The sequence below is a fragment of the Myxocyprinus asiaticus genome, chromosome 43 (genome assembly GCF_019703515.2).
Source record: "Myxocyprinus asiaticus isolate MX2 ecotype Aquarium Trade chromosome 43, UBuf_Myxa_2, whole genome shotgun sequence".
Taxonomy (NCBI): Eukaryota; Metazoa; Chordata; class Actinopteri; order Cypriniformes; family Catostomidae; genus Myxocyprinus; species Myxocyprinus asiaticus.
In genome coordinates, this window is record NC_059386.1 from 37114497 (window position 1) to 37137927 (window position 23431).

General features: G+C 37.0%; 1 protein-coding gene across 3 annotated transcripts in view; it reads left to right on the plus strand.

Moving 5' to 3' along the window:
• Nucleotides 1-683: 683 nt before the first annotated feature.
• The window catches only part of rfx3 (regulatory factor X, 3 (influences HLA class II expression)), a 45431-nt gene continuing 22683 nt past the window's right edge, over nt 684-23431 (plus strand). For 2 of the 3 annotated variants that reach the window (XM_051686051.1, XM_051686053.1), the window contains exons 1-3: nt 684-846; nt 18930-19054; nt 19234-19325. In XM_051686051.1, coding sequence (XP_051542011.1) covers nt 18935-19054; nt 19234-19325 — 212 coding nt within the window. In that variant the 5' untranslated portion in view covers nt 684-846; nt 18930-18934. Of the gene's footprint in view, nt 847-14592; nt 14718-18929; nt 19055-19233; nt 19326-23431 lie in introns of those variants that run through there. The other variant, XM_051686052.1, reaches the window with a different exon arrangement.

Here is a 23431-nt window from a genome sequence, read left to right on the forward strand (position 1 = left end):
TGGGGCGTTCAAGCGAAAACTCGTTTATCTAAAAACAGGTCCTCCACAGCGATAATGACAACAGTACACAACACAACTGCACACAAAACAGAGAACAGAACTTACTAAACATGTCTGAAGAGTTTGTAGTTGAAGAATTGATGCATTTCTATGCCCAGCCTTGTTTATTTGGTGAAAAACAATCAACGGTCAGTGAACATTTTCACTAAATAACACATTAGATTTCAGTTTGTTTCTCACCAAATCTTATCGTATGCTTTCATAACAATCATGAGTCTCATGGAATAATTTATTAGACTTCTGAATTATACTTTTGTGTTCTTTTGAAGCTTGAAGAGGTGGTCACCATAAACTGCCATTGTATGACATCACTGAGCACAACATTTATTCACAATTTCTCCCTTTGTGTTCAGAAAATGAAGAAAGTCATATAGTGTTATAACAACACAGGGGTGAGTAAACAATGACTGAATTTTCATTTTTGGGTGAATTAATCCTTTAACATATAGATATTAGAACTCACTGACTCCGCCCATTTCATTCCGCTCATGCCTGTTTTTTTGTTTTTTTTAGTCAATTAGCTCTGACTCCTCCCCTCCCCTACTGCGTCAGGTTTGGTTGAGTCCAGAGCTTTATAAAGAACCTGTCACTGACTCCGCCTCTTTCCCGCAGCGTCAAGGTTGGTTGCGTGGCGCGCTTTATAGCAACCGTTGCTCTGCGCTGCAGCGCCATAGTCACCGTAGTCCTGGCGACTGTATCCCACCAACAATAACAACAACAACCTCCTCCTCTCCGCTCCATCCTTACCAGCGCCTTCCTCCCATCCTCATCCTCACACTTGTCCAGGTGAATATGATCAATATTTACCGCTCGATTATAAATACACATGTGCGCTATGTAACCGCTGCATTATAGTTGTGTGTGTTTTTTATCTGTATGCATTGACTAGAGTAAAATGTGAAATATAGTGTGTGTTTGATTGCTTTTATTGGTGTTATTGTGCAGTGTTTGTGCTGGCTCTTTCTCTGGTTCTTTCTGTTTTGCGTCCAGATGTTCCTCCGCTCATCTGCTTTTATTTATTACACACCTGAAGAGCGAAAGACACCTGACGCCGTTTAAATATCTTTATCGGATAAAAATGATAACTATTAACTGTATCTGTGAGATCTTTGTGCGGAAACGCGATGAAATCGGTGCAGCATCATTTTCTCACGAAGCAGGTGTTGCTAAGCGGCTAACATTAGCATCATGATTTATTCACATTATCTCTATTTATGTTGACATGTACCGCGTTTTTATGTGCTTTCCGTGTTTTTTAACTCGTCAAATGCGTTTTAGATGTATCAAACGTCTATATTTGAGTCATTTCAGCTTTCACGTTAGCCTCTGACTGTCGTTCATTTAGCCTGTAAATGAGTCAGAATGATTTTTCTCATTAATTAAATGTTTGTGTTTTCATTTCCTGACGGTAGATGTTGCTGGATGGCTTTACAAGTGGTTTTGTGGGATATAAAACAGCATATGGTGGTTATCTGTCCGTCTTCCATTGTTATAAAGCATGAGTTACTCTTGCTAAGCTATTGACCCATTGCCTCTGTGTCTCAAAGCCTAGTTGAGCTGCCTACCTAGACAGCATATATGGGCATCATAGGGCATAATCAAAACCTAATGAGCTGCCAACTTAGCATTTTTTCCTCACCTTTAGACAGTTTTGGGCATTAGAGGCTTTTGTAGCATTTTTGGAGATGTTAGACCACATCTTGTGTGCTCCCTATCTAGTCACCATTTTTGGGCATCATAGGTGCATTCATGCCTTGTGTAGCCCTAAAATGGCAGCTGTCTAGGTAGGAAGCTCATTAGATTTTTGAGACATCTTAGGGTATAATCAAAACCTAATGAGCTGCCAACTAAGACAGCATTTTTGCTCTTCATAGACTACAGGAAAACCCAGTGAGCTGCCTACCTAGACATTAGACAACAATTTGGGCATTAGAGGTTCTTGCAGCATTTGTTGAGATGTTAGACCACATCTTGTGTGCTCTCTATCTAGTCACCATTTTTGGGCATCATAGGTGCATTCATGCCTTGTATAGCCCTATAATGGCAGCTGTCTAGGTAGGGAGCTCATTTGATTTTTGAGACATCTTAGGGCATAATGTTGAGCTGCCATCTAAGACAGCATTTTTGCTCCTCATAGACCACACAAAAACCCAATGAGCCGCCTACCTAGACATTAGACAGTTTTGGGCATTAGAGGCTTTTGTAGCATTTTTGGAGATGTTAGACCACATCTTGTGTGCTCCCGATCTAGTCACCATTTTTGGGCATCATAGGTGCATTCATGCCTTGTGTAGCCCTAAAATGGCAGCTGTCTAGGTAGGTAGCTCATTAGATTTTTGAGACATCTTAGGGCATAATCAAAACCTAATGAGCTGCCAACTAAGACAGCATTTTTGCTCTTCATAGACTACAGGAAAACCCAGTGAGCTGCCTACCTAGACATTAGACAACAATTTGGGCATTAGAGGTTCTTGCAGCATTTTTGGGATGATAGACCACATTTTGTGTGCTCTCTATCTAGTCACCATTTTTGGGCATCATAGGTGCATTCATGCCTTGTATAGCCCTATAATGGCAGCTGTCTAGGTAGGGAGCTCATTCGATTTTTGAGACATCTTAGGGCATAATCTTGAGCTGCCATCTAAGACAGCATTTTTGCTCCTCATAGACCACAGGAAAACCCAATGAGCCGCCTACCTAGATATTAGACAGCAATTTGGGCTTTAGAGGCTTTTGTAGCATTTTTGGAGATGTTAGACCACATCTTGTGTGCTCCCTATCTAGTCACCATTTTTGGGCATCATAGGTGCATTCATGCCTTGTGTAGCCCTAAAATGGCAGCTGTCTAGGTAGGTAGCTCATTAGATTTTTGAGACATTTTAGGGCATAATGAAAACCTAATGAGCTGCCAACTAAGACAGCATTTTTGCTCCTCATAGACCACAGGAAAACCCAGTGAGCTGCCTACCTAGACATTAGACAACAATTTGGGCGTTAGAGGTTCTTGCAGCATTTTTTGGGATGTTAGACCACATCTTGTGTGCTCCCTATCTAGTCACCATTTTTGGACATCATAGGTGCATTCGTGCCTTATAATGCCCCAAAATGGCAGCTGTCTAGGTAGGAAGCTCATTGGATTTTTGAGACACAGTTTTTGTTATCATTGAATATTTGCACAGCTGTGTAATATCCTCCTGTGTATAAGCTAATAACACCTTGCCAAATTAATAGTACCACAACCCATACTGCTTCATCAAGTCAAATGCCAGCCAGTGCTTTACTGCCACAATGTGTTTTGAGCATCTTATTTGTTAGGTTGCATGTCTTACTGTGAGCTTTCAGTGTAATAATTACTATGTATAAATGAGGAAGCTAGTGTGTAGGCAGCACAACCTATTAGAGGCAGATCGATATATCGGTTTTATCAATTAATCGGTGGCGATAGTTGCTTTTAGGAACTATCGGTTATCGGCACAGTACTATGGCAGGCAAATACAAAGATTTGTTCTTGAAATTCTATGAATCGATTTTAAAAACTATCGTCCGATTAATCAGTTGTCAGCCTTTCCACCATCTTGGTTATCGGTATCGGCAAAATCCACTATCGGTCGACCTCTACAACCTATAAGATAATTCATTTCAAGATCGTATTCCAGTTTTGTTCAGTTGGATCAGCTTATTGAGATGTTTGAGGAAGTTTTGTAGTAAAAACCTTGAATAAGCATTTCATCATCCAAATTCATTTTAAAACCAAATTTAATATTGTAGTAACTAGAGGTCGACCAATAGTGGATTTAGCCGATAACGATAACTAAGGTGGTGGGAAAGGCTGATAACCGATTAATCGGCCGATAGTTTTTAAAATAGATTTATAGAATGTCAAAAACGTATCTTATTCATTCTTTACTATGCCGGGTAAAGGCAAAGAGTCCAAAATAAATAAAATAACAGATGCAGTTTTTTGTTAAACCAAAATCCTCAAAATAACCAGAAAAAATAAGATTTGGTGCATAACGCAGTACTTTTAAGTATAAACAATCCCTAAACACACAGGACACTCTTATTTTGAAATGACTAAATTATGAAAAAACTATCGTCAACTGTCGACAGATTTTTGCCGATACCCGATAGTTCCAAAAAGCAACTATCGGTACCGATTAATTGATAAAAGCGATATATCGTCATGCATTTTTATATTCATGCCATAATTTTATAGCCATAATTTTTGTCCTCTCATCTGATAAATCATATTTTTTCCCCACGATTGGTCTGTATTATAATGCAAAGGGATGCATGTGTGACCAGTCCAGCACAGTACTGATTTAGATGTAGATATTTTAGCCTTTTTTAAATTCCACAGATATCAGCAGATATGATTGTTTTTAAAGATTAATATACTTATTTTGGTTGGATTAACTGCATGCTGTATACTTTATGCCGGTTACACATCCAAAACAAGCTGAGAACTGTTGAGCTGAATTACTTTATTGCGGTTTTATGCATCGGTAAATCAAGTCTTCTCATTTTTTTTATTGATGATGATTTCAAAAACATAGTAGGCTTAAAGTCAAAATGAAACGTGTCTTTGACCCATTTTACTTCCGTAATGTGACATATTTCCATACTGAAACTGGAAATTCAATGAGGAATAAATGTAGATTTTATCCATTTGAAATGGTTTAGGATCATAAAAATTGGTCTGTACTATGAAATTTGGCTGACGATTAATTGTCAAACAAATAATTGTGATTATGACGATTAATTGTCTGTTTTAGGGCTTTCATGATTAATTGGATAAATTGTTATATTACTTAAGATGCATGGGTGCTTCACACACCTTAAGAAGTCATTTTACATATTTAACTTCAAATATATAAATCAAATAATAAAATAGGGATGCATGATTTCCTTTTAAGGCTTTAAAAACTTATGAGTGACATGAAAAATAATGTTTTAAATATCAAAATATTTTTTAATACTTAAAATATGTCTCTCTTTTTGGTCAACTTTAGTTTTGGTCAATTTGTACACTGTTGTCTTCGTAAATCATAAAACATTGTGTGTGTGTGTGTGTGTGTGTGTATATATATATATAAAATAAATATATATTTACATTGTATTATACTATATTATATGATGCAATAGTAAAATATTTCTGTCCTGATTTTTTTTACTTTTACATATTATTTTAAAGCTCTTTGATTAAACCATTGAGCCCTTAATTCTCATGAAACAAAACCTTTGAGATTTCCTTTAATCATGTTATCACTCCACAGAAATAGAGTTTCCGTCACTGCATGTCATTAACACTGTGTATATAAACTCATTATGACCAGGAACATTTACCATTACACAGTCGTTTAAAGTGAAGCTGGAGCGCTTTGAGTTCACTATCAAAGGTTGTATTTGTTCGTTTACATTTTGTGGGAGTTTGGCGCAAGGCTCTTCCAGACAGGAGCTACTCTGTGGGACGTCCGCGGTGTGATTCAGTGACACTCGGACTCGGAGTTCAGCTGAATGACACACGAACGCACCGTTCATTGCATTTATACATTCACTTAAAATTCCCTTATTTGGTCAATAAATTCTGATTGTAATCAGAAGTGCGTAATAATCGTGGTTCTCAAATAAATAACCACGGTTAAATCAGAAAACCACGATCAGACAATTTCTTAGTAATCATGACAGACCTATCTCTATATGACAGGTCGTTGAAAAGTAAGAGGTCTTGGTGACATCACCCGAAAAGGAAAGTCCTGATGGATGATTACAATAACTTTTTTCTTTGGAATAACGTGCAATGATAAATTCACAATAAGACCTGTAACACATATAAGAAAGTGGAAAGTAGGCCTGAACAATTAATCAAATAATCAGGATTACAGCTGCCACAGTTAACTAATAAAGTGTCAATAACAGCATTCCATTTAGGTCTACATCCATTTAATCTTTTAGTTATTTTAATATTATTTGAAAAACAGTTTTGTTTATCATGTGGTTTGTAGGGCTGCAACTAACGATTATTTTGATAATCGATTAATCTAACGATTATTCTGCGATTATTGCAACGATTAATCATTAGTTCTTAATCGATTATTCAGCTTGTGCCCCGAATTAAAAGGTTGTATTAAATGTGCTTACTAACAATAAAGAGGACAAAATCATCTTTTAAAAATACCTCTAAATGACATTCACTGAATTAAAGGAAATGTGTTTTTTATTCAGTTTAATTCAGTAAAAAATTCACTGCAAAAAATATCTATTGTCATCAAGTGTTTTTGTCTTGTTTTCCATTTTAAATGGTCTAAAAATCCTTAAAACAAGAAACATTTACTTGAGCATTATCATATAAGATATTTAGACTTTAAGAGAATAGATCTTAAATATAAGTGTATTTTGTATATTAATGTATTTTTTCACTTGGTTATACTTCTGCGAGTGCAGTAAAGACAAAATATACTTATATTCAAGATCTGTTCTCTAAAAGCAAGTTTAAATATCTTATATGCTGCTTCTCAGGTCAATGCATCTTTTTTAAAGGATTTTTAGATATTTTAAAATATTTGTATTTTTAATATTATATTCAACATTCTCAGATAACAGTTTTTTCTCTTCTGCAGTATAGCTGCTAAAGTAAATGTACGTTGTTTTAAAGGAGTTTTAGATATTTATATTGGAAAACAAGCCAAGACAAAAACAAACCAAAAATATATTTTGTTGCGGTGTTTAATGGGGTGAAGACGACCCTCTCTCACCTTTCTGTTCACTTCAGTCCATCTTTAACTTAAACTCTCTCTTATAAATAAAGCTGCATATTGACAGTTTTCTTCATGATAATAAACACACAGTGACACATATATTACTTATTCAATAAGTCACGAGTCATCTCGTTATAATCTAGCTGCATTAAGTGTGTGCGCTCGAGGGATGAGTGTCCCGTGATAGAGTGTGCATCAGCTGGTGCAGTTTCAATCTCTCCCCCTCAGATCGGGACACCTCACGTGACTCATAGAAGAGACGCTGACCGCACAGAGAAATGACCGTTTCAGAGTTTGTAGTTATTGACTTGATCTGCTTCTTTATTATTTGAACTTTAATAACGCATTAAATATAACCGCACTTAAGATGTAACGCATTAAATATAAACGCACTTAAGATGTAACGCATTATATATAACCGCATTAAAGCTGTAACGCATTAAATATAACCGCATTAAAGCTGTAACGCATTAAATATAACCGCATTAAAGATGTAACCCATTAAATATAACCGCATTAAAGATGTAACGCATTAAATATAACCGCATTAAAGATGTAACACATTAAATATAACGGCATTAAAGATGTAACGCATTAAATATAACCGCATTAAAGATGTAACCCATTAAATATAACGGGATTAAAGATGTAACGAATTAAATATAACTGCATTAAAGATGTAACGCATTAAATATAACCGCATTAAAGATGTAACGCATTAAATATAACCGCATTAAAGCTGTAACGCATTAAATATAACCGCATTAAAGATGTAATGCATTGAATATAACCTCATTAAAGATGTAACGCATTAAATATAACCGCATTAAAGATGTAACGCATTGAATATAACCGCATTAAAGATGTAACGCATTGAATATAACCGCATTAAAGATGTAACGCATTCAATATAACCGCACTAAAGATGTAACGCATTAAATATAACCGCATTAAAGCTGTAACGCATTAAATATAACCGCATTAAAGATGTAACGCATTGAATATAACCTCATTAAAGATGTAACGCATTAAATATAACCGCATTAAAGATGTAACGCATTGAATATAACCGCATTAAAGATGTAACGCATTGAATATAACCGCATTAAAGATGTAACGCATTAAATATAACCGCATTAAAGCTGTAACGCATTAAATATAACCGCACTTAAGATGTAACGCATTAAATATAACCGCACTAAAGATGTAACGCATTAAATATAACCGCATTAAAGATGTAACGCATTAAATATAACCGAATTAAATTTTTTTTGGTTTGGTTAACTGAAACTAGGAAGAGGATTTCTAGTTCTCCACACACTTTGCAGAATATTTTGAATATTCTACATATTGCTTTATCGATTGATCGATTGCCATGCTTACCATAGCATAGTGACCAAGTTGCACTCAGTAGTGCTTCCCACCAACATGTGTTTAGCATGCTAACATATCACTAAATAAGTTTCCAATTATTTTAACATGTCAAATTTAGTTGGGTTTACTTGATTCAGTTAAGTTTACTCTACTTTAAGTATTTAAGTTTAAATTACATAGTAATTTTTATTTAAGAAAACTCATTTAAAACATGTGGAGCCGCTGTCCGTGACTGAATCAAGTTCAGCTGAAGAGTTATTTTTCTGAGTGCAGTCTTGATTTACTGATGTTTAAAACTAGCATTAAAAACACCATTATCAGCTTGTTTTGGATGTAGCCTACATATAGTATAGTACACATCATGCAAGTATACTATAAATTGTATTATTTGAAATTAATTGCAATTACAATACCAAGAGAAATAATGTACAATTATCATTTTTTCATAATCGTGCAGCCCGTAAACAGGGTCAATGTTTATTTCATTTTGCTTGATGGGAATAAATAGAATGGCTGGATGACTATACATTGGTGCAGTTGTCCACTGATGGTCTTCAGACGCCATCTATCACGCTAACTAATGCTCTGTGTTGGAGTGTTGGGGTTTGTTTCGTGGCTCAGCATAACTTAGCAGTTTTCTCCTCCGTAACAGTTTCCATTCGCTGGTAACCGCTGAAAGACAGAGTCAGTTTTAGAAACATACGTTTTGATGTCTCTTGACGCAGCAGCTAAAGACGGATACAGAAATGTGACCTATTCACAGATATTCCAAACCACACCGGCTTCAATGTGTGAGTCTCGACACCTAAACAATTCGCTGAGGGTTTCTCAGAGTTGCATCAGTGTCCTCTGTGACATGCTTCCCCTGTTGTCTTTATTATAGACTGAGAAACAGGTGTGTGCTGCGAGATGCTGCAGAACACCAGACATGCGCTCAGTGCAGATACCCGAGAGGCAGCATGGGATATCACTAAGTTAGGAATACAAGGTTAGATATTTAGGAATAGAACTTAACACAAATTTTAATAACTATTAGAGGTAACACTTTACAATAAGGTTCCATTAGTTAACATGAACTAACAAGACTTTAGTTATTAATCTTGGTTAATGTTCATTTCAATATATAGTAACACCATAACTTGTATAAATTAACAGTAGTTAATGTGCTATGAACTAACATGAACTAACAATGAACAATTGTATTTTTTATTAACTAGCTTTAACAAAGATTAATAAATGCTGTAATAAATATATTGTTCATTGTTAGTTCATGATACCTAATGCATTAGCTAATATTAACAAATGGAACTTTATTGTAAAGTGTTACCCTATTATAGTTGCATCTTTACACAAAAATAGAGGCTTAAATTTGAAGATCACACTGGTAATTATTACGGCATCTGTGTGAGTTTTAATTAATGCAATATGTCACGGTTCAATACATTGCAATGCATAACAATACTGTAATTGGATTGCAATTAAAACATTGGCAAATATGCAAAAGACACACAGGGCTACGTTATTATGACAAAATCATAACAATTGTCAATTATTTCCTTTGATATTGTAAATGCGATTAATTTCGATTAATAGAATTTACATTAAAATATTTATTTTGGGTGGATTAACTGCATGCTGTAGTCTTTTATGTCGGCTACACATCCAAAACAAGCTGAGAACTTTTCCTGAATTACTTTATTGTGGTTTTAAACATCAATAAATCAAAACTAGTTCTGGTCAACTTCACATCGGCCCTCTAAGAAGCATAAAAAACAAAGCTGTTATTTACATTTTGAATAAATTATACACAGAAGCGAGCAACGTCTGTGATTGGTTACAGTAAGGCCAAAGTACACTGTAAAAAAGTGGTAACTTGCCATTTTTACCTCAAGGTTCTACAGTATTTCCACTTAATTTACCCCATAAAGATTACTTTTGTTCGTGTAACCTAATTTGACAGGTAATTGTATTTAGGTAAAATAACATTTTTGAATTGAATAAAACCAGTTAATTTAGATGTTACCAAATAAAGCAAATTTTTTAGGTTACTTCACAAAGCATTTTTACAGTTTATACTTTTGTTGCCCTGCGCAGACTGTGCTGATGACTGGATTTGCCTCGCACATACTGTACACGGAGCGATCAACATCGCAAGTATACCCAGATTTTCGGCGCATGCACCTGCCGTCGATTGTACTAAAAGAGTATCACAAAGCAGTTGTAGAGTGCTTGCGCCAAACGCGATCTTACTCGCTCACGGTCAAAAGAGTATACTTTGAAAGGCAACTAGGACTGGACAATCATATGCACAAAATATATTACATCGTCAATCTGCCGAGGGTCGGTGAATATTTTTGCTTTGAAAATTTATTAATTTATTGAAACATGAAAAACTTAAAAAGATATTTCTAAATCCAAATTGCACTTTAAAAGAAAAAAAAAAACAATTAAAATAACAAAGTGATCCAAAAATGTTATATAACCACCTTCCTAAATCCAAACATTTACCATTTCCAACGGCCTCATTTTCCATCATGCAAGAATCCGTCCACGACAACAGGAGGAAAATTACTAATAGCCTACAAATTAAGAACTAAAGACAATTATAAATGTAAAGATAATACTAATTGAAATGTAAATAAACCATTACCTCTAGAAAGTTCAACATTTAGGTGTAAGCCTAATAAATTCCCTTGTTTTCCCAAAATAATGCTGCCAAATATGTTCTTATCGAATTTGTGTTTGTATTGCGTTTCGTTATTACAGTTAATGCTGCCTAAAGAAAAGAAAACAGAAGTCAATTTTAGGTTCAAGGTGAACGTGGTCTTGCAGTATTTTATTATTTAATCACTTTCGTCTTTGTTTCTTTAAAACAAAGTTATACGTATATGAGTGAACCTGCAGAGTTGCGTTCACAATGCGTAAGTGTGAACTGATCCGTGGAAATAAAGCGAACTAAACTTCGAGCACCTCCTGAGATGGTCTGAGGTCATTTGCTGTATTCTCATGGACGACACTATCCTCGCAAACAGTTTTCAGACGACTGAAACAGAAAATAAATAGTGATAACTCTTTACATGCATGTGTTCCACAGGACACGCTTAAAAATCGAATCAAGTGTTTCTTCAAGCGCGTGTCTTTGTGTTTAACAGCATTTCTTGTCATGTGTTACTCTGAGACATCTTACAGGTCACCCAACATTGTTGCAAAATTACCCGCTCATGAAATACCTGCATTTGGACGAGGAGCTTGCGAATAAGGAGCTGGACTGAGCCTCGTCGCATTTGGCGGGTGGCGGGTGCAAATTTTACACCCTGGGCTACTGTTTAATATATTTAGCCGTTTCCGCATATTGTCGATCATCGTTTGTCAATGAGTGTCGCAATCGGGACATTTGTACGATAACGTCGATATCAGATTACATCGTCCTATTCTGCTTTAGAGTTTGTGCTTATTTAGACGACCCACTTTTATATTCATTGTAATATAGGAAATGATATGAATGCACATAAAAATAAATGATAAATATTGATACAAGAATCGATGTAATATTGTGAGAAAAAGAATTGTGATTAATCGTTATGCAATTCTTTCAGCTCAGTCTTAGTTTTGTTATTAATCTTTGTTGCGTTGAGTATTTACCAATGAAGTTTATCTTGTTATTCTAGGTGTTTCTCTTTGGTCCAGAGCTTTAGCTTTAATTTCTGTCGCTCAGTTCCTTCCCCCACTACTCAGTTAATGGCCAAACCAAGAGGACAGGATGTCAGAAACCGCTAGTTATCAGCTCACATTACCACTTATCTACAGTCAGGTGTAGAGTTGAAATGGGCCTGTGCCACCTGTCTGCAGTATCCTGTTGCCTTTCCAATCTCTTTAAGAGATGCTGATTGAGTAAATAATTCAGATCCATTTCATTGCATTTCAAGCTAAACCCATTGAGGTTCATCATAGCTCAACACGTGTGTAGGTGGATGCCTCTCAGAGACAATACCCTTCAGAGCTTTAAGTTTTTTTATTTAATCAAGGTTCATTAAGAGTCTTTATTTTAGTGCTTTAGTTATAACATGTGCCACCCTGGCAGCATAGTAAACATAGATTAGCTACTGTAATCTCTTCAAACGTCTTTGTTTTTACTGTGTTATTGTATTCTGGAGAAGCACCTTCACGCTTAATTGGTAAAACTGCAGAGATTTTTGGGTGTTTATACACAAGTCAGACTACAGCTGGGTGACATGCATTATACACTGCCTGGCCAAAAAAATAGTCACCGTTTGGATTTAAATAAGCAGATACTTAAGAGTCTATGATTGGATCATTATTGCAGTGATTAATATGTTTCAGCTGGCAACAATTCTTATATAACCCTAACTGATGCAGTGTGTAGCTTCTCATCTCTTAAACAACCATGTCATCCACATGTAGAACTCACGGCTGTGTTTAATAGTGAAAGAGCATTTCTGCACGCATGCGATGAGAATTTACAGGATTGGGACTAAACAGCTGTGAGGCCACAAGAAAGCCACTTGTTAGTGAGTCTAATTGGAAAAAACGACTTCAATTTGCTTGGGAGCATAAAGATTGGACTGTGGAGCGATGGTAAAAGGACATGTGGTCTGATGAATCCAGATTTACTCTATTCCAAAGCGATGGGCGCATCAGGTTAAGAAGAGAAGCGCATGATGCACCCGTCATGCATAGTACCCACTGTACAAGCCTCTGGAGGCAGTGTTATGATCTGGGGTTGCTTCAGTCGGTCAGGTCGAGGCTCAGCAACGTTATGAGGCAATAAAATGAAGTCAGCTGACTACCTGAATATACTGAATGACCAGGTTATCCCATCCATGGATTTTTTCTTCCCTGATGGCACGGGCATATTCCAGGACGACAATGCTAAGATTCATCGGGCTCAAATTGTGAAAGAATGGTTCAGAGAGCACGAGGAATCATTTTCACACAGAGTCCTGACCTTAAACCCATTGAAAGTCTTTGGGATGTGCTGGAGAAGACTTTACGTCATCAATACAAGATCTCGGCCAAAAATTAATGCAACTCTGTTGATCGATGCAACGATTCAGATCAATGGATCAATACACCCCTAATAAATATATATATATATATATATATATATATATATATATATATATATATATATATATATATATATATATATATATATATATATATATATTAGAGCTGTCAGAATTAACGCATTAACGCATGTGAATAATTTTATAAGCTTAACACATTAATTTTTCTTAATCGCGATTAATGCATTTACCGTTAATACAGCATAAACATATGTTGGGAACCTTTGTAATATGTCCGCCCATTCATTACACTGACGCACACGCCACATAGTGTTGATGAAATATGACAATGTTTACTTTTAAGTGTTTATATTGTAATACGTTGTAGATTATTGTAGGAGTGCACATTTGATCCCTTGTTTGTTTGAATGAGCAGCTGGAAGTAGTGAAGCTCAAACATTTCAAAATAAGAGTCTCGTGTGCTGGAGAACTTGAGTCGTGCTTTTTTTCTGCTTCAACTTGTCACTGTTGTTTTTCAAATGAGTTTCATAATGCAACACATTTTTCACTGGGCTGTGAAGTTACGTCATTGACGGGGCTTCTCCATGCTTACCGCAAATATCCAACTAATCTATAATGAAATTAGTTGTTGATAATTTCCATTATCGATAATTATCGATTTTATAGATTAGTTGTTGCAGCCCTAGTTCAGAATGGTGCTGATGTTGACGCTCTGATGTGAATCATGAACGCAGCTTCACGATTGCTGTAGGAGAGCAGATAGTCACAGTCTACTGGCAGATTAATATTGTGGAGGATGAAAGTTTAAGAGATTTAATGCCCATTGCAATGAATACTCATCCTATGTGGGGAAACTAGTTCTTTCAATTAGTCAAACTCCCACTTAGACTTTGAGAAACGTTTAATGTTACTTGAATTGGTGCTATTTTAGAGCATTTCTATCTTTATACTGTGGAAGGCTTTGCTTGGAAAATGTTAATGAAGCATTATATTGTTACATATTGTTTTGTTTTCTTTCCTAAGATCGAAATTAATGCATTTTGATGGGAAAATAATATAGTGTCAAATTTCAGCACTTTCAAAATCTGCAAATAATCGTGATTAACTACAAAACATTATGCGATTAATCACAATTAAAACATTTACTCAACTGACAGCACTGATGTATATCAATAGAGATACTTTTTTAGCTCACCCAGCCCTAAGCCGGACCTGTATAACGTCCTGATATTCTAATGATGTAAGTGCTTGACCCTTCACACAGGGGCAGATTCAGGGCCATGGGGGTGGAGAGTGAGAGTTGCCCTCCTCTCGGGCTTTTGTTACCCCTCTGCTTTTGAGGCTGTTGTTCAGTGGAGCTCTGGAATTAAGTGGCCCACAGGGGAGCAGATGAATAAGAGGAGGTGAAGTCAGCTGAGGGGGGAGGAGGAGGTTCAGACAGGTGCCTGTTTATGCACGGCCACAGGGAGCAGGTGGGGTGAGTTAAGACAATATACATCATGTGTTGACTGTCCCCGAACATAGGAGGGAAACCTCATAAGAAAAGGTTTCTAGCAGGTTTCTAAAACTAATTCAGTGGCTTGATTTTGCAAACATTTTTCAGGTTTCAGACACAGTCTGCATTTGAGGAAATGATGAACTAGCAGCTTGTCAGTTTTCGTTCTCTCATTACAATCATAAATCGCAGTTACTTCGTTCAATATGTCTCAGATTTGCTCCCGTATTAAACAGGATGTGGGCTTTATGAGCGTTTACATTTCAAATCCACATCCACATTTCTGAACTGTATGTACACATTACAACAGTAGCTTGAAGCATTTATGAGGAATAGTGTAAAAATAAATCAATATTTTACTTGGGTAAGGGGTGGAGGGGGGTTATTCTTTGGCACAATGCAAAGCGGAGTGCCTAAAACTTAAAAATCACAGTTACAAACAGCTTTGAATGTCTTATTGATTTTATTCAACGGTGACAGCAGCAATATTTTAAAAGCCACTAATGTTCAATATATGGCTGCACAATTATGACAAAAATTGTGATTCTCAAATCGCGGTTATTAATGTCAAATTAGTTACATTAAATACTTTTGTTCATCTTGATGACATATTCTCTATGTTGGCTATACATCCAAAAAAAGAAAAGCTGAGAACTTTTAAGCTGAAATACTGTATTGCTGTGTTATATGTCAGTAAACAAACTTCACATTGGCCCACTTAGTTGCATGACAAAACTAATAAATTGTACACCGAAATCGAGTAATGCGAGTACACGACTAGTGTTGTACACGACTGTACCTATAGGGGCGCTATGTGAAGGGGGTGCTGGTGGCTCACTAAAGGGGGCGCAATGCCCCCCCCCCCCCCAACTCTCTTAATTCCATGTTTTGAATTTTAATTTAACTGAATCTAATGAATAAAACTTTAATAAAATGTAAATCGAATAATTGCATTTGTTTTAATCAAATAAAGTGCTTCTGTAAAGATCCTCACAGCATAATCTAAAACACAAAATTGGTCTTATTTTTTTGTCAAATAATGTGACCATCACCGTATAAATGGAAACATTGATAAAAACTTGTATTCAGTACAACAGCACATTATTATTGTGAATATACCTTTTAGTGAATATTAAGGCTTTAATATTAAGGCGTGTGGTAGCTTCACACCTCCGGATAAGCAGTTGTTTAAATGGCCCAGTGTGATTATTAAAATGTAAAATGCTGCGATTTAATAATGTAAACATAGTCTGCAAGCACTACGTGCTTCACAATGAATAAGTGCTCTGTTCTGTCATCTATTACAACACGCACGGTGCATGTAATGCTCTTAATGCAGTGATTTTAGCAGATAGGCGGCTTCACACATTCACTGCAAAGCACGCAGCACATGCAGACATTTTGTTTATATATAGACTTTTTTAAAATTTTAGTATCGACTTAGATACTACTTACTGAAGTACCGGTACTTTTGACATCCCTATACGCAACAATATAAGAACCCTCCCATTAGGTTTGAAGCTGTCACTCACTGCAGGTTTACACTGTTTCTGAGTTGTGCACTCTGCACAAATGCTCGTTAACAATGTATTTACAATGTACTCTTGGTACTCAATGTACAATTTGTTTCTTCAGCGCTAATTTTCGTGTGTCACCACGAACAGAGGTGAAACAAAGCGTTAGGATCGAACGGACATGTCTGGGATGGGTTAGAATTAGAGGTCGACCGATAGTGGATTTTACAGATACCGATAACTAAGGTGGTGGGAAAGGCTGATAACCAATTAATCAGCTGATAGTTTTTAAATTGATTTATAGATTGTAACAAAAAAAAAAAAACGTATTCTTTATTATGGCGGGCAGAGACAAAGAGTCCAAAATGAATAAAATCCCAAATGCAGTTTTTAGTTCAACCAAAATCCCAATAATAACCAGAAAATATAAAGATTTGGTGCATAACGCTGGACTTTTAAGTATAAACAAGCCTGAAACACACTGGGGACTCTTATTTTGAAATGACTAAATGATAAAAAACTATCGGCAACTATCGACAGATTTTTGCCGATTGCAGATAGTTCCAAAAAGCAACTATCGCCACCGATTAATCGGTAAAACTGATATATCGGTCTACCTCTAGTTAGAATACTCAAGCACTGTAAAAACACATAGTAAAAATAAACCTGACCCAACACGAGTGTTTCTTAAATGGACTGCTGTAATCGTCAGTTTTCATGGTTCCATAATCGCGATTCATTTTGATTCATTGTGCAGCCCTAGTTCAATAAATGTTTACATTTATTATTAATAATCTGAATAAACTATTCTTCCGCTGATTAATATAGTTCATTTGCATAACTGTAGGCCGTTTATCTGTTTAATTTTTAATTACAAGTTTAATGAAAAATCCAATCAAGACTGAAAGTGGTCTAGTTTGGAGTTGTTTTAATCCAAACTAGTCTGCCATCTTGTTTTTAGAAAAAAAAGTAGACAACAGCAATCCACGTTGGCATGAAACGTTCATTTCTTTGAATAGTGTAAGCATTTTCTATCACCAACATCTAGCGTGAGTCTGTTGATTCATTAGTGTGCCCATTGGAAATGGCTGTGATTATGTGTGAGGCAGGAATGCTGGGTAATCAGACATTGAATTGAACACAACACCACCTGCACCCTTCAGGTAGATGAGGAGGGAGGAGGTCTCGGGGGAGAAACACTCCGCTGTCAGGTGGCACCAGGGTAATTAACCTGGAGAGACCAGATCATGGAAAGTTCTGCAGCTAAAAAGCCTTGGGCTGCTGTACGCTCAAGCTCTGCTGCTCAAACATGGCTTGTTTACATGCTGCGCTACAAGAAAACCAACGCAAACTATTTATGTAAAGAACACTCTCCATTTGTTACTAAATTAAGCAATGACTTTACAGGGAGAATGTTTTGCCACAAATTCACGAGGAACGTCACCTGTGAGCTCTTGCAACTGAAATCTCACAGGCTTAAAGCACGGGAGAAACCCGCAGAGATGATTAAATATTAACTTCATTTATTGCTGTGGATACGGCCAGCATTCTCTACTCGTTGACTCTGAACACGTAGATTTATCCACGTCACTTTTGTATGTAATAAGAGATCTCGCCTTAAAGAGCACAGGAAGTGATCTAAACCAAATAATAAAATATTATCTTTCACTATGTTTACCTAAAGGTCTTCTGTGTTTTGATTGGGTTAGTACTGTAAGATAAGGCTTTTTAGTGCTGTTTGGTAATTCAAACATCACAATGTTTATGCCTCATTCTTGGGTTAGTGATTTGAACCAGTCCCTGACCATTTTGCGTTTGCCGTGTCCTGCATTTTTTTGTGTTACAGACATGAATGATACCTCAAATCATGTGTTGAGGAGAGGTGTGTTGTTACTTAACTAAGCGATCTGACAATAATTGATCCTAACCATACATGAAATAAAATAAAAAAAATTTTTTTTTTAATTTAATTTATTATTGTTATTTTTTATTATTAAAATAACTTGTAATCTTTAACTACACTTTGACCATGTTTACATGCACTTAAGAAAATGGTTTATTCCAAGGTTTTTGCAGAAAGCGGCGTTCTGTAAACGAGAACGCCCTCACGTTCGCATATGTGCTCGTACATTGAGGGAATCCCGGAGTTTTACATAAAGAGAAACCCAACTATTGAAGCACAATTCCACTGCATGTTGTGATAGAAAGGTAAGAAAACAAACAGAGCAACAACTCTGGAATATCTGGAAATAAAGCGAAGCAACAGAGAATAAAATAGTGAAGACTTCCTCGATATCATGTTTGTTATTTACACAAGTGTCGCGGGGAAATTATGTTGCTGTGGAGAAAACTGCTTACAGACCGAGCCGCATGTATACGGGAGTATCCGGGACATCACTTCAGGTTAACTGGAACTAGTTCTGAATAAATACTGGCTCTGTGTTCCCAACCCTAATCACGGTGGTTGATTCCTCTAATCTTGAGTGGATGGACAGAGCAACAGGAATTGAGTTACCATGATTTCCCTGAATTAACATTAATTCAGATTAAGTGCCGTTCAAAAGCTGCATGCTGAAAGTGGCCAGAGACCTCTCCAAAATTACCTTTCTGGATTCCTGAACATTTATACCATATAGAGTGATTAAGTCACTAACAGTAAGTCCTCTGTTACGTTTTTAAGGCGCCATGCAGACCCCAGAGGCAGGTGCTGACTCCGGGTCCACCGTACCCCTTCAGACCAGCGTGCCTGTGCAGCCTGCGGTCAGTTCACAGCAGGTGGTGTCTCAGGTGCCCGTCCAGCAACAGGTGAGACATTGCCACAATTGACCAATCCCAATCAAGTATTCCAGAGAGCTGTGTAATAAGAGAAATCCAATGTGCTGCTATATGCCTCACTATCAGGCTGTATAGACTTGCTATTGAATTCACAGGTGTGAGTCACCGTCAGTGTAATTGTGCAGTAAATGTGTGTTGTGTGTCTGCAGGCGCAGACTGTTCAACAGGTCCAGCATGTGTACCAAGCACAGGTGCAGTATGTTCAAGAGGAGAACAACAGCGTTTACACCAACGGAACCATGTGAGTGTTTTTATGACAAGCCCCACACCCGGTCTACACCAGATGTGAGCAATGTCGCATCGCGCCACAACGCCTTGAGGCTATCTACACTAGACGTGTCAAAGCGGACGTTGTAAACCGTTATTTTTCTTGTTGGCAGGTGTAGCGCCAGCGCGTGCAGCGCAAAATAGAACGGGGCATCCGTTTAGTGTCGGCGCGACGCAATGAACGCATGCAGTGTTGACCGCATCATTGATTATAATGGGAGCGATTTGCTTTTGTCGCATTGCTTCGCTCGCGTCTAGCATAGACAGAGTGTCAAGGTTTTTTATACAGGCATGCTTGATGATTATTATTATAAAGTTAAAAAAAATTGCATGTCAGAGCAATGACCTTGTGGATAGTGCAAATGGGTAAAACCAATCCTATTCCTACCCTTTATAGTCTCAAACAATAATAACAGACAAAAATCATAAAACTACAAATAGTCACTTCATTTACCTGAATGTTGGTGGGGAGAATATGTCCTGCATACTATCCAGGGCTGCGTTTCCCAAAAGTATTGCAAGCTTAAGCTGATTATAGAGACCATTGGCGCCAATGGTTTCTAGGATCTACTTAGGCTTACGATGCTTTTGGGAAACGTAGCCCAGGGTGTTCACACTAAAAGAAAACCCGGAATTATCAGGACATTTAATTTCTAGATTTCTAGACCTGAAAAAGTATGCCCAAAATTTGTAAATATTTTATAGTCAATATAATTTTTTCTAGTTATGCTCGATTCTGAAGTATTGAGCTTTGTGAGTGCAATCTCTATAAAATAATAGGGCTTTTCACCCTGCGCTTAATCCCGGGTTAACATCTAAAGGTATGGGAACCCGACTGTTGTAATGTGTTTTTAAAGATTTCCTGTTTCAGTGGCATACCCAAAATTAAAGGCTTATAAACTTGACAAAAAAAAAAAAAAGTGTTTGGTGTCATTCTAAAGAAAACTTTCCACATTTTTTAATGATATAGATTATGATATATTCTGAGACTATCTGCCTAAGAAACTGTTGAAAAAATTTAAATTGTTTTCTTATTTTTCTTATTTCAAATTATATATCTCTGGGTGTAATAAGGTGGCAAAAAACTGCTTTTGTTTTGTTCCCAGTCATGTTAACTGTATCTGAGAAAAATTGTGTTGATACAACAAAGCAATCAAAATTTATAGCATTACAACCCAAGGACGATTTCCGGGGGAAAAGCCAAGTGAGCCAAGATACCTGTCACCACACACCTTCTCCTTCTCATCAACATCTCCACTTCTGAGCTTCTCTTAGAAAATGGAGGAACTAGTGTATGCTGGTAGAAAGCCCTAACTCACTCCATTGCTGCGAGCCCCCAGATACCAACCAAAAAACAGCGGGCCCCTCTACCACCAAAGCCTGCAGGCCCAGCTCACCCTCCCTCTGAGAGAGCTCTCCGACCACTGCCACAACGCAACGGTACATCTCGTCCTTCTTCTGCTCTCGATGAACAACAAACAACTGATAACAGCTCTCAGTGATATGTATCAGGTCCCCGCTACGGTAGCAGCAACACTCACAAATGTTTACAGAACAAACGGGAACCCACTGTGCCAGTAGCTTTTTCAATATCTGTTATGTTAAGTGATAGGAAGACTAAGGCTTTCTCAATACGTATGGCAAACCAATCTAATCTGTTGCATATTAGATGTAAATCCAACATTACTGTGGGGCCAAAAACAGATACTGTCAAGTTAGCACTTTTAAACATCTGCTCACTAAAGAACAAGTTGTTTCTAGTCAATGACCTCATCACCAAAAACAACCTGGACTTTGTTTCTAAATGAGACTTGGTTAGATAACAGCTGCAGTGCAACCGTCCTCAATGAATCAGCCCCTCCAAACTTTACTTTCATGAGTGTCTGCAGAGATGTTAGGAGAGGTGGAGGATTAGCTGCAATATTTAAAGATGTCTTTCAATGCAAGCAAGTGTCACTTGGTGATTACTTGACCTTTGAATATCTAAGTATTGTACTAAAAGGTGCTCCATGCATTCTATTTATAATTATTTATAGGCCTCCAAAATACTCTCCTGGCTTTGTTGATGATTTTACAGAACTGTTATCAACAGCTGAATTTTTTCATGTTTTGTTATTGCTGGGGATTTCAACATTCATATAGATAATCCTGAACACAACACTGCCACACAGTGTTTAAAACACAGTTTTAAACACTTTTAATCTGATTCAACGTGTAGATGGACCCACACACAATCGTGGACACACTCTTGATCTGCTCATTAGTAAGGGTCTGAACATTTCATCCACTATTATTAAGGACATCACGCTATCTGACCATTTCTGTATTTTCTTTGAAATATCGATTTCTCCTGCCACTGAAGTTAGATACTGTATGCCTCGGTCAAAAAGAGGTACATAAATGAGAACACTAGTGTGCAATTTATCAAGGTTGTATCTTTGAAACCGAGTATATCTGCAGATTGTGTTGATGTTCTACTCGATAACTTAAACTCAAAAGTTAAAAATGCTATAGATGTCATTGTTCCTGTAAAGGTCCGGGGACACAGCACAACAGGAGAAACACAACAGAGAAACACAACAGCTGTACAAAACATGAAAAGAAAATGCAGGAAAGCAGAATGAATGTGGGACAAAACACAACTTGAAGTCCATTATAATATCTATAATGACAGCCTTCATGCTTTCTATGTGGAATTAGGCACAGCTAGGCAGACCTTCTTCTCAAACATTATTAACAGCAATATAAGAAACACCCGCACTCTTTTTGCTACTGTAGAGAGACTAGCAAACCCCTCAACACGCCTGTGAAATGCTCTCTGACAGAAAATGCAAGGAGTTTGCATCTTTTTTCATGAAGAAGATCAATGATATTAGAATGGCGATCAGCTCGTCCTCATGTTGCACTGAGGTTAGACAGCACCCGCTACAAAAACCTTAGAAATTAGTCACTATGTCTGTTTTTGAGGAAATTGATTGGAAAACCCTGGAAGAAACAGTACAGCATCTTAAAACTTCAACCTGCTGTCTTGACACACTCCACAACATTTTTCAAAATTGTGTTTAAATATCTGGAAAAAGATCTGTTAGAAATAGTAAATGCATCACTTCTTTCAGGCACATTTCTGAAGTCCCTGAAAACTACCGTTGTCAAGCCCCTTCTTAAAAAGACCAATCTAGATAACTCAATATTGAACAACTACAGACCAATTTCAGATCTTCCTTTCATAGGCAAAATCATTGAAAAGTTTGTTTTCAATCAGCTGAACAAATACTTAATCTCGAATGGCTACTTGGACAATTACAGTCTGGTTTCCGACCACATCATAGCACAGAGACGGTGCTCATAAAGATCCTAAATGATATTCGGCTAAATACTGATTCAGGTAAAAAATCAGTGCTGGTATTATTAGATCTCAGTGCTGCTTTTGACAATGTTGACCACAACATTCTCCTAGACTGATTGGAAAACTGGGTAGGGCTCTCTGGGACGGTCCTCAGCTGGTTCAGGTCATATCTAGAAGGGAGGGGTTACTATGTGAACATAGGCAACTATGAATCTGAGTGGACATCCATGACGTGCGGAGTCCCACAAGACTCAATTCTTGCACTGCTCCTGTTCAACTGTATATGCTCCCACTAGGCCAAATTATGAAAAAGAACCACATTTCATACCATAGCTATGCAGACGATACCCAAATCTATCAAGCCCTATCGCCAAATGACTACAGCCCCACAGACTCTCTGTGCCAGTGCATTGATGAAATTAACAGTTGGATGTGCCAAAACTTCCTTCAGTTAAATAATGACAAGACAGAGGTCATTGTATTTGGCAACCAAGGCAAAATTCCAAAGGTGAATACATACCTTGACTCCATGGGCCTAAAGACAAAAAAATCAAGAAATCTTGGTTTAATTTTGGAATCAGACCTTACTTTCAGTTGTCACATCAAAGCAATAACTAAATCAGCCTACTATCATCTAAAACATATAGCCAGAATTTAGATGTTTTGTATCCAGTCAAGACTTAGAGAAACTTGTTCATGCATTCATCACCAGTAGGGTGGACTACTGCAATGGA